Here is a 12,353-nt window from a genome sequence, read left to right on the forward strand (position 1 = left end):
AAAGGGCATATGACTCCTGAGCCTGTGCTAAATAAGACGGAACTGTTTTCAATCTTAACATTTTAGCCAATCTAGACATAAAACTGAAGTCCTAAAAATATGTTTGGGGATCACAAACCAAATTTATGGCAGGAAAAGAAAAGATGACAACTAGCTTTACCATCTAGCAATAGAAAAGACCCAAGTTTCCTTTCTTTTTTTGTTTTTAAGTAATCAAAGACCTGATAAAGACAACATAAAGCACTAATTTTTTTTTTTCTTTTGAGGAAGATTAGCTCTGGGCTAACATCTGCCACCAATCCTCCTCTTTTTGCTGAGGAAGACTGGCCCTGAGCTAACATCCGTGCCCATCTTCCTCTACTTTATATGTGGGACGCCTACCACAGCATGGCTTAACAAGCAGTGCCATGTCCACACCCTGGATCTGAACCGGCAAACCCCGGGCCACCAAAACAGAATGTGAGAACTTAACCGCTGCACCCCCGGGCTGGCCCCCAAATTTACTTTCAAGGTTTCTTCATTCTGGAAAAATACATAGGCTACATTTCAACAATGTTTGCTTCATGGAATACCAACAGAATGTGATATAGAATAAAAACCTCTTAATAACGATGTAAATATAAATAGAAGTAGAGATTAAATAGTATTTTCCAAATAACCAGGAAGCCTGTGCTGCACGAAGAGGCCCCCCAGGCTTCTTGCGGTTGTGTTCGGCCTCCACTTCTTACTAGCTGTGGGAACGTGCACAAATTACTCACCCTCTCCAAGCCTCGGTTTCCTTGTCTGTAAAGTGAGGATACTAATTGTGGTAGATTCTATCGTTGTGCCCAAATGTTTTCTGCCCCTCTCTGGAAGAAGATTGTCTCCCTCACCCCACCCCCGTTAATATCAGGCTTGACAATTGACTTGATTTGGCTCATGGAATGGAAGTGGAAGTGAGCTATGTTGCTTCCATGCAGAAGTTTTAAGAACCACCACCGATTCTCTTTCTCCCTCGGCCATAACTCCAGCAGAGGGCGGAAGAATGGGGGAGGCTGTTCCTTCAGTGCAGGACTCAGTGAAAAGCACAGGGTTGATGGGGCCGGCCCGGTGGTGCAGCAGTTAAGTTCGCACTTCCTGCTTCAGCGGCCTGGGGTTCTCCAGTTTGGATCCCAGGTGTGGAGCTATGCACTGCTTGGCAAGCCATGCTGTAGGAGGCATCCCACATATAAAGTAGAGGAAGATGGGCACGGATGTTAGCTCAGGGCCAGTCTTCTTCAGCAAAAAGAGGAGGATTGGCAGCAGATGTTAGCTCAGGGCTAATCTTCCTCAAAAAAAAAAAAAAGCACCAAGTTGAAAACTGAATGAGAAATAAACCTCTGTTGTTGTGAGCCACTGAAATTGAGGAGTGGTTTATTACCATAGCCTAAATTAGCCTAAGTAGATCATTACTATTACTCTTCACCCCATAGCAGTGTTGTCAGAAGGAAATGAGGCAATATATTACAAAACACATAGTAATTTCTTAGTAACTGTTAGGTATTATTATTTTAAAAATACAACTGGAATGAGTAATCACTTAATTTTTCAAGGTCAGTAATAATAGCAATAGTGATTATTATAACCATCAATAAATAGTTCTATGACGGTGAGTGACAGATAAACAACAAGCTTTGGAGTCAGACAGGCAATGGTTTGAATTCTGCATCCATGTAGTGACCTTAAATAAGTGAATCAACCTCACTGAGCCATTTTCATCAGATGAGGAGAGGAGGCACAAAGATCTAACAGCATTTTGTGGAGAATTAAATAAAATAACATATGTGAAAGTAATAAGCACCTAGTTAGCACACAGTTTTCTTTTTAACACTTAAAAAAAACTTTATAGGGGCTGGCCCCACAGCAGCCTCATGGTTAAGTTCAGCATGCTCTGCTTCAGCGGCCCAGGGTTCACAGGTTTGGATCCTGGGCGCAGACCTAGACCACTCATCAGCCATACTGTGTTGGCAACCCACATACAAAATAGAGGAAGATTGGCACAGGTGTCAGCTTAGGGTGAATCTTCCTCAGCAAAAAACAAACAATCCCGACTTTTTAGTATAGAAATCATCAACCTGCATAAAAGTAGAGTCATAAAATGAACAGCCATGTACCTATCATCTACTGCAACATTACCAACATTTTTTTTTTAAGAAGATTAGCCCTGAGCTAACATCTGCTGCCAATCCTCCTCTTTTTGCTGAGGAAGACTGGCCCTGAGCTCACATCTGTGCCCATCTTCCTCTGCTTTATATGTGGGATGCCTCCCACAGCATGGCTTGCCAAGCAGTGTCATGTCTGCACCCGGGATCCGAAATGGCAAACCTTGGGCTGCCAAAGTGGAAGGTGCACCCTTAACCGCTGCGCGACTGGGCCGGCCCCCAATACCAACATTTTACCAATCTTGTTTCATCTATTGCCACCCCTCATTTTTCCTTTCATTGGATATTTTAAAGCCAAGCCATTGTTATCATGTCATCCATAAATACTTTAGTATGTAACTCTATCAGATAAAAAAGTTTTAAAACACAGCCATCGTACTATTACCATCCCAAACAAAAATCAACAATTCCTTAGTATCATCTTACACCAAGTGTGGGTTCAAATTTCCCTAGTTGTCTCAAAAATAACTTTTTAAGGGCTGGCTCAGTGGCATGTGGTTAAGTTCGCATGCTCTGCTTCAGTGGCCCTGGGTTTGCCGGTTTGGATCTCAGGCATGGACCTAGCACCACTCGTCAAACCATGCTGTGGCGGCATCCCACATAAAATAGAGGAAGACTGGCACAGATGTTAGCTCAGCGACAATCTTCCTCGAGCAAAAAGAGGAGGATTGGAAACATGTTATCTTCCTCACACACACACAAAATTTTTTAATTACAAAGAACTTTTTAGAATTTAAAAAATTAAAATCTAAACAAAGATCAATTTGGTCGGTATGGCTCCTAAAGTCAATTTTTTATCTATAAAACAGCCATCCCCCTCTCCCCACAGACACTACCTTTTTTCCATGCCATTTATTTGTTTAAGAAACCAGATCAATTTCCCAGGAGAATTTCCCACAGAATGGACTTGGCAGATTGCATCCTCATGGTGTGATTTAACATGGTCCTCAATCTCCCATATTTACTTGATTCAATTCAGGTTCAATTTACTTAAATATTTTTAACAGAAAAAAAGAATAAAAGTGCTTACGGTAGCTTGATTTGGTCACTTATGATGGGTCAAATTCAAAATAAATTTCCATATCCAAAAAAATCCTATACTGTCAATTTACTAAATATTATAGGCATGCTCACCATTTCAGGCTCCTTTAACATGGTTCTGTCTGGCTGAGTTGATGCAATTTTATTCTTCGGCTCTAAATAGACTGGTTATAGTGGGTTTCCCACTTCGGCTCTTCTTGCTGTCAGGCAGGTCTTTTGGCCGAGAGACCATGTATGATAAAGCCCTCCCCAAAGCACTAGTTCTCCTCGACACCAAGGCACCTCATCACTCCCCGGGGAGGTAATGACCAGTCTGAGGGGTCTGAATCTATAGAGAACTGCAGCTGAGCAAAGCCATCCAAAGGGGTTGCCCCTTGAGAGCAAAAACAAAGTCAAGCCTGGTGCATGACGGTGGAAATGGCCCTTCTGTCATGTAGCCTAGCTGATCTGCCTGTGACAACTGCCCGGGTAACGTCTTTGATGGTGATCTAGCAGTTTACCATTACTGCAAACACAAAAATAAAATTACCTACGCTCCCAAGGTAGGGGCCTCTTCTCATTTTACTATCATGTAGACTTGTTTTCAATCAGAATTTAGACAGGCAGCGTAAGGTTGGGGAATGGGGGTTTAACTCAAATCAACTCTTGATTGGAAATAGGGTCTCAGGGGGACTTCTTTATTTTAAACGAAAATGTCCAAATTGCTTCTCTATGTAATCAGCTGAAACTGACAACCTGATTGCCATTGCCAACAGAGCCCAAATTGCCTTGGATAAATTTTACTATTTCCTTTTTAAGAGTCTACCATATGTCATTTACTCTTAAGAGACCAGTAACTCCATTAACCAGCAGTGGTGACGAATAGGGTCATCTGCAAAGCCATCCTTCCTAGTTATCTCAGAACTGTTAGAGTTCTGGCAAGGATTTTTGAAGTCAGCCACTTTGTGTAGAACTCTTTCTAAAAAACACATCACCCATAATTTTAAATGCTATTGATGTCTTAGGATTCTCCATTCTACAGAGGTGAACTATGGGACCCAAGACTGAACCTAGAGACACCTTGTCAGTAGTATTGTCACTGACACCACCACATTGCTCTCATTTGCCGCTTTTTCCATACAATTATAGTGCAGAATATGCACCTCCAAGGTCTTCTAAACAAGTTAACACGGCTTCCCTTTTCTACATTAATTATTGAATCCAGAGTTCTTTCCTAAGTGGTTTTCTTGTTCTCTGAAGATTCTTTTTCACAATTTGGGAAAGTGCCTGGACTTTCGGAGCCAGAGAAATGTTTTTTAAGTTACCACAGCAGATCCTGGGCACTTGATGTACACTCACTCTTCCTCTCTTCCTCCCTTCCTTTTCAATATTTTGTTAAAAGATTTGGACGAGACTCATTTGGGGGGAAGATTTTATGACTCCATCATCCTAGCATTAATCACTTTAACTTTATTAGCTTCAAACTGCTTTCTATCTCATTTGTAGGCACTTCTTGATCTGATAAGTAGGAATTGCCTGTGACATTTTGATTACCAGATTGCCCTCTTTCATAGAGCAATAATTAATAGCGTGTAGTATTTTTTTTTTTTTTTTAGGAAGATTAGCCCTGAGCTAACTGCTGCCAATCCTCCTCTTTTTGCTGAGGAAGACTGGCCCTGAGCTCACATCTGTGCCCATCTTCCACCACTTTATATGCGGGACGCCTACCACAGCATGGTGTGCCAAGCAGTGCCATGTCTGCACCTGGGACCCGAACCGGTGAACCGGGGCCGCCAGAAATGGGACATGCGCACTTAACCGCTGCACCACCAGGCTGGCCCCTAGCTTGTAGTATTTTAACATGTTGTCTTCAAAGCTCATTAAAACCTGATACAAAGTTTACCTCTTTGCAACAAAAGGCAAACATTTCATTCTATTAGCTTCCTGATTCTGGATATATGAGTTCTATGGCCCAGATAATCAAGACTTCTCTTTAGAAAGTTTCTATATTTCCACATCTAGAACTGAGTTTAGATGGCCAGAGCCATTACCTTTCATACTATATCATTTTGGCAGTGACTTTCTTCCTTAGAGCCATGAAAATGAGAAACAGTCTATTTCTTGGAAAAGTATGTTTTCTTATTTAAAATAGATTTTCTCCTGATTCTCAACTCCCATTTACAAACACCCCCCTCACCATATTATGAGACAGCATGCTTTGTTTAGCTCGCCTCCAGAAAAGCCCCCAACCCTGACATTAACAGTAAATATTCAAAACAGTGTTCTTTAAACAAAGAGTAACTTAGACGTACCTTCTGTTAATCTGAGAATAAGAGTGGGATCTAGCCCAAATTTTTCAAATGAGCCACCAGTTGTCTCAGAGTAGAATACTGTTTGGCTCAGATGTGAACGACTCTTCATTCGGGATGAAAAAGTAGACTTTTGGTGGACTTTCATGCTGCGGTTCATAAATTTTTCCTGCCCAAGTGGAAAAGTTTAAAAGAATTTCCAATATACTAAAATAATGTTGCCTTAAAATAGTGATCATATATTAAAAATATCATTTGCAAAAGTCCTTTTATCATTACTAATACATTAAATAAACAACCTCAATTTCTTATCTTTGGAGGACTGTGTTTTCAATTCCTTCTTGTATGAAGCTGAGCACAAATATGAAAACGTGCAACCCTTACTAAGCATGTATGTCACAAACATGAGACTGGAAAATGTTATTCTGGTTTTATTTTCACAATCTTGTCCAAAATGCAGTTAATTTGGAAATTCCATTGATTTGAAAGTATTGGTTCTGTGGAATTGGAAACTTGAGAGGAAATGGACCTCCTCAGTAGACATCAAAAAATCAAGCTTCCAATTTCATGAATCTTTTCTCAATTTAATTTTGGATTCTTTCAATAAAACTATAGACCACGGGCATAAAATCATCATCTTACAGTTGAACCAGCTATTGGACATTTCTATATATTTTCCTCATTCTAGTTAGGATTTTTTAAAAAATTCTGGATCAACCTTTACCTCTGGGAATTAGGAAAGCAAGCGTCATGAAATCCGAACCATGTAATGTGAAGTATGATCGTGCAAATAGCCAGATCAACTGCAAGGCACAGCTGGAAAGTTAGCCTTGTCGCTGATCTAGCTTCATACCAACTAATTCTTAGATAACACCCCTTCCTTCACTTTTATGCCTTCTTCCTTCCCCCACTGCCCTCCCTAGTACGCGCATATACATTCTCTTATCTGTATCTATCGGACAAATGTTGACTTATTCTTAATTCAGCTCCTGTTAGCGCCTCAGTGAAGTCTTTGTGCGCATGCACACAAACACACACACAATCCACCACGACCCTCCTCTCCTCAACAAAGATGGGCACCCCTTTCTCTACATTTCCTTTGTGTGCCTCTATTACTGTATTTCATCAACTCTAAGACGCCATTTATTGTAAGATGCACTACTATTGTATGCACTGCCAATGCTGTAGGACATCTCATCTATGGAGGCTGGATTTCACTTGCAGAAATGTGAAAATGTGAAAAAATGGGGGCATTAGAATCAGTGAGGTAGGGTATACTGTACCCATCATACTGGGCTGTAGTGTATCTGTCTTCCCCCCACAGGCATTGATAGTAGGTCCCTGCCACAGGCTGGATGCTGTCCTCTCCTGTGTGTTGACACCATCTCCCAGAACAGTAAAAGTGATAGATAAGAGGATCTGATTCTAACATTAATTGGGATTGGGATTTCAATAAAATCTTACCTTTTTCTTTGCTGCTATTTCATTTTCTTTGAAAAGAAAGAGATCTTTGAAAAAGATCTTATATGGCCCATCCTTTTTGACTGAGTCATCGTTTGCTTTATCTATTCAAAAAAAAAAAAAACTTTTGTCATCTCTCCTCTGTCGACCAGAACAGCAAAGCTCCCACTAGCCAGAGTAGAGTAAGAGGGATACTCCGGTCTCTGAGGAGGACACAGGCATCCTCACCTCCCGCCTGAGGCAGAGATGCAGGGCCTGGATCTCAGGGACAGAAGCCACAGCTCCTCTCTCTGTTTCCCATGGCAACCGGCACAGTGCTCAGTGCTTCACAGGAGGTGAGTGGATACTTGCTGTGTAAATAGATAAGGGGCCTCCTACAAGATAGTGGGACCATATTTTGAGACATTAAGATGTTGCTTCTTCCCACCACTACAAACATATCCACCATTACCCTTACACCACCATTTTGTCAGCAATAGACACAACCAATACCCTTAGGGAGATCCTCAGGCCAGACCAGAGAGTCTTAAAAGGGAAAGTCAAAGATAATAACAAGTGTTGATGAGGATGTGGAGAAACTGGACCCTCACACACTGCTGGTGGGAATTCAAAATGGTGCAGCCACATTGGAAAACAGTCTGGGAGTTCCTCAAAAAGTTGAACATAGAGTTGCCATGTGACCCAGCCACTCACTCCTAGGTATATATCCAACAGAAACGACAACATTATGTCCACACAAAAACTTGCACATGAATGTTTATAGCAGCATTATTTATAATAGTCAAAAGATGGAAACAACCCAAATATCCATCAACTGATGAATGGATTAAAAACAATATGGTATATCCTTACAATAAAATATTAATCAGCCATAAAAAGCAATGAGATATGATACATACTATAACATGAATAAACCTTAGAAACATTATATTAAGCGAAAGAAGCCAGTCACAAAAGGCCACATATTATGATTCCATTACATTCTACGAAATGCCCAGAATAGGCACATCTATGGAGACAGAAGATAGATTAATGATTTCTTAGGGCTGGAGGTGAGATGGGAGATGGGGGTGATGGCTAAGGGATGCAAAGCTTCTTTTTGAGGTGATGAAAATGTTTTCAAATTGACTGTGGTGATGGCTGCTCATATCTGCGAATATACTAAAAATCGCAGACTTGTACATCTAATAAAAAAGAAGCCTGGCTACAAAGAGAGAGACACTTTTTGTTTTTGTTTTTATTCATAAAATCTGAAATTACAAAGCCTTTCTCTTTTTCTTTCTTGCTTTCTAATGCTTGGGGGCGGGGGCTGAGGGATCCTGGCTTTAAATACCAATAGCTAAAGCCAAGAATACTGGGAACTTGGAGCTGACCCCTTAAATCAGGGAGAGGGAAAGGATGAGGACAAATTCCCCACCCCCAGCATCCACCTTCACTCACCTTCACCTCCCTAAAAAGCTCCAAATAAGAGATTCAGTGGGTCTGGCCCTGAGCCAATAGAATCACTCTGGTTCCACATCATCCCTCCCCCGGGGTCCCCCACCCCACGAGATTCTGGTCAAGCCAGCATGAACATGAGAATATAGGTTAATACCATTTAGGTTTTGGGATAGGGGAGGATTTCTTAAACAACAGAAAAACTATTAATTATAGAAGAAAAGATGGATACATTTGACTATCTTAAGGACTTTGTTCATTAAAAGACACCATAAATAAAGCGAAAAAATAAGTTAAAACTGAGAAAAGATATTTACACTACATACAACTGACAGAATTGGGATCTCCATATTTACAGAAGTACATTCAATCATTACGAAAATCAATAAGAACAACTGACAATAAGTACAGTACAAATCAATAAGAGAAGCACTAACCCCAGTAGAAAAATTTTAAAAAGAATTTATTGAACAAGTATTTCGCAGAAGAAGAAACACATATGGTCAATAAACATATGAGTACTGTTCAACCTCATTAGTTATCAGGGAAATGCAAATAAAACCATCAGGATATCCCAATGTCACCCATTTGATTGGCAAAAAATTAAGAAGTCTGATGATACCCAACGTTTAGAGAGGCTATGATTCCACTGGATCTCTAACACATTGTCAGTACACATGTGATTGGGCACAATTACTTTGAAAAACACTTTGATATTATCATTTAAATTTGAATATTCACCAAGCATAATTCAATAGCAACAATTCTATTCCTAGGTATATATGCAACAGAAACTGTCTCGTATGTACCAGGAGATAGGTACAAGAACGTTTATTAGCAGCTCTGTTTTTAATAGCAACAACCTGAAACAACTCACTTACTTATAGGAGAGTCAACAAACAAGCTGTGATAGATTCATACCACGTGGTATTATGCAGCAGTCAAAATAAATGATCTGCAGCACACAACGATATGAATGAATCTTAATATATAGTGCTAAGTGAAAACGTTTCAAAAGATTACAGTCAGCAGGATAGTCTTTTTAAAAAGTTAAAAATAACTAAAGTAAAAAAATATGCTCTTTAAGACTACATATAGACAAGATAAAATTATGTAAATAAAAAGGCAAAGAAAGAATCTGCATAGCATTCACCATGGTGGCTACCTCAGGTGAAGGAAGATAAGGGATGGGGTGTAAGGTATCGTCAGGATCCTGGCTTTTGTGGCTTCTGGTAGGTTCAGAGATTCATACATTATTAATATATATTAATTTAAAAGGAGATGGGGGGCCGGCCCCGTGGCCGAGTGGTTAAGTTCACGCACTCTGCTTCAGTGGCCTAGGGTTTCGCTGGTTCAGATCCTGGGCACGGACATGGCACCACTTATCAGGCCACGCTGAGGCGGCGTCCCATATGCCACAGCTAGAAGGACCCACAACTAAAATACACAACTGTGTACTGGTGGGCTTTGGGGAGAAGAAGGAAAATAAATAAATAAATAAATGAAAATAAAAAGAGAGTCATGGGGCTCAGGGAACTGGTCCCAAATAGGCCAGTGCTCGTCCTGCTTTTTATGCTATGAGTGACAAAGTCCTTCGTCTTTGACCCAAGAGTTTTGTATCTCCTGTCAGCCTCCAGGAAACTGTGGCAAGTTCACTTATTAGTTTGCAAACAGGGGAAAATCTGAGATCCCACACAGTTCTTGACAAAGTAATTTAAACCCTTTAATAAAAAAGGAATCATCTAATATCTACTATTCTACTCTTCTGCATCTTGGTTTTTTCAATTAGCAATGTAGTTAGGAGTTCTTTTCACATCAGCACACATATATATTTACCTCATCAAAAGAAAAATAGCTGTCTAGTATCCCATTCCTTGTATCATCCTTTATATTACTAATCCCGTGCCAATACACATTATGGTTGATCCAGTCTTATGCTATTATAAACAATGCTGCAATGAATATTCTTGTACACATATCTTTAATCACTTATGCAAACATATCTTAGAATAAATTGCCAACACGGCCCTATCTAAATGCTTTTTAAAACTTGCTAGTGGACCAGAGGCTCCAAGTGCTCCCCAGACACCCATTCTGCCTTCTTCTACAGGAATAGACCCCTTAATTCTAGCTTGGCACATGGGCACCCAGAGTAAAGACCTCAACCTGGCTTAGAGCTAGATATAGCCACGTGACTAAGTTCTGGACAAGGTGACATCAGGGCAGGTGTTGAGTGTAACTTCTAGGAATGTAACCAAAGGGAGGGGCATCTCCTTCCCTCCCATTTTCTCTTCCTGGCTGGTAGGAATATGGGTGTGATCACTGGTGCAGAAGCAGCCACCTGTGATCAAGAATATAGGCCAGCAACAAGCTAGAAGAAGCCCGGGCCCCTGACGTGAGCCTCCACATGGGCCCTGGATGCTAATGTCCAGAGTTTGTTACCTAAGAGAGAACTAAACTTCCATCACGTTTAAGCCTCTGCTGTTTTACATTTTCTGTCAGTTGGAGCCAAACCTTTTAATTCTAAATATAGATAGGGCCAAACTGTCCTTCAAAGAGGATGACGATAGAAAGCCTGTTACCTGGAATACACTCTTGATGTTATCTAATTTTTAAATCTCTGTCAAATTTACAAGTGAAAAAAAGTTATTCTTGTATACTGATAAATACTAATTGCTTGTATACTTGGAAAGAAGCGGGAGGATAAGGAAAGGGTGGTAGAGGAAAGGAGAGGACAAATTTTGATAAAGTGTGGTTATTCGTGTCCTTTATTATGACAAATAATTTGAGTTAATTGTTTTATGTCATGCAAGACTTTAGCAATCTAGCTAAATATGACAATCTAATGCCCCTCTGATTGGAAGATTTTTCTTTTCAGAATTAAAATGCAGAAGAGAACCTTCTCAGCAGGCAGTTTATAAACTCTACACAGAGACCACGTCTGATGCTCCTTGTGGAGCTTTCTCCCTTTCTTACTCTCCCAGTCCACTGTGGGGGCTAACCCCACTGGGCACAAAGCAAGAACTCCTTGACTGATTTCTTCTTTACCTCCAGAAGTCAGCGCTATCGGCAAAAAATGCGATGACATTTTGTCTCCTGGCCCTGTCAAAGAAAAGGAAATACATCTTTAAAAATTCTGTAAACATTGCATAAAGCAGCTAAATTCAACTACCACTGACACCCAAAGAGCCTTCAGTGCTTTTAAAAGCAGTGCACACACAATGTTTTTGACCCAGTGATTCCAATTCTACAAACTTATCCCAAGAAAATAATCACATAAGTGGGCAAAAAAGTATGGGCTACAATAATGTTTATCAATATCTTATTTAATAAATAGGGAGTTGATTAAACAACTATGTTATACCCATAAAATGAAGGTCATGAGGCCCTTTAAAATGATGCTATTGTGACTATTTACCTCTGTTCCCTCTACATTATGAGTAAAAAACAAAATATTTCAAAAGAGTAGGAATAGTGTGGATAAAAAACAGATGCCAAATCAGAGAGGCATTTGAAAAGTTGTCCCCCAAACATTAACAGTGGTTTTCTCTGATTTGGAGCAATCTCTCCTTTCATTTTTATCAGGTTTGGGATTTGAATTAGATGAATTTGAATTAGCAAATCATCTTAACTGCAAATTTTACAGAAGTGCCCCCAAAACTCAGTTATTAAGATAAATAACATATTAATGAAACTTTTTAAAAAATTCAAAATTAATGCAGGGAAAAATCCGTGATAAGCAAAATATCAAAATGTTAAATACAGACAGGATCTGACCGTGCATTTATATGACCCTGAGAGTGAGGGCCTCGCTTGCCACACCCTCATCCCAGCCCACAGATCTTGTCTTTATTTAAAATTTTGATATTTTGTTTCATCGTGGATTTCTTACATTAGTTTTTATTTTTGAAAATAATGAATTAAAATGTTTATTTTGATTACTGAG

At 39.9% G+C, this 12,353-nt stretch overlaps 1 protein-coding gene across 1 annotated transcript in view; it reads right to left on the reverse strand.

Moving 5' to 3' along the window:
• The window catches only part of CCDC38 (coiled-coil domain containing 38), a 52,675-nt gene that overhangs the window by 34,899 nt on the left and 5,423 nt on the right, over nt 1–12,353 (reverse strand). Inside the window, exons 2-4 of the mRNA XM_014850713.3 lie at nt 11,456–11,509; nt 6,974–7,074; nt 5,513–5,678 (exon numbers count right to left, since the gene is read on the reverse strand). Of these exons, the coding sequence (XP_014706199.1) occupies nt 5,513–5,678; nt 6,974–7,074; nt 11,456–11,495 (307 nt within the window). The 5' untranslated portion in view covers nt 11,496–11,509. The remainder of the gene's footprint in view (nt 1–5,512; nt 5,679–6,973; nt 7,075–11,455; nt 11,510–12,353) is intronic.

This window comes from Equus asinus, chromosome 4 (genome assembly GCF_041296235.1).
Source record: "Equus asinus isolate D_3611 breed Donkey chromosome 4, EquAss-T2T_v2, whole genome shotgun sequence".
NCBI classification, from domain to species: Eukaryota; Metazoa; Chordata; class Mammalia; order Perissodactyla; family Equidae; genus Equus; species Equus asinus.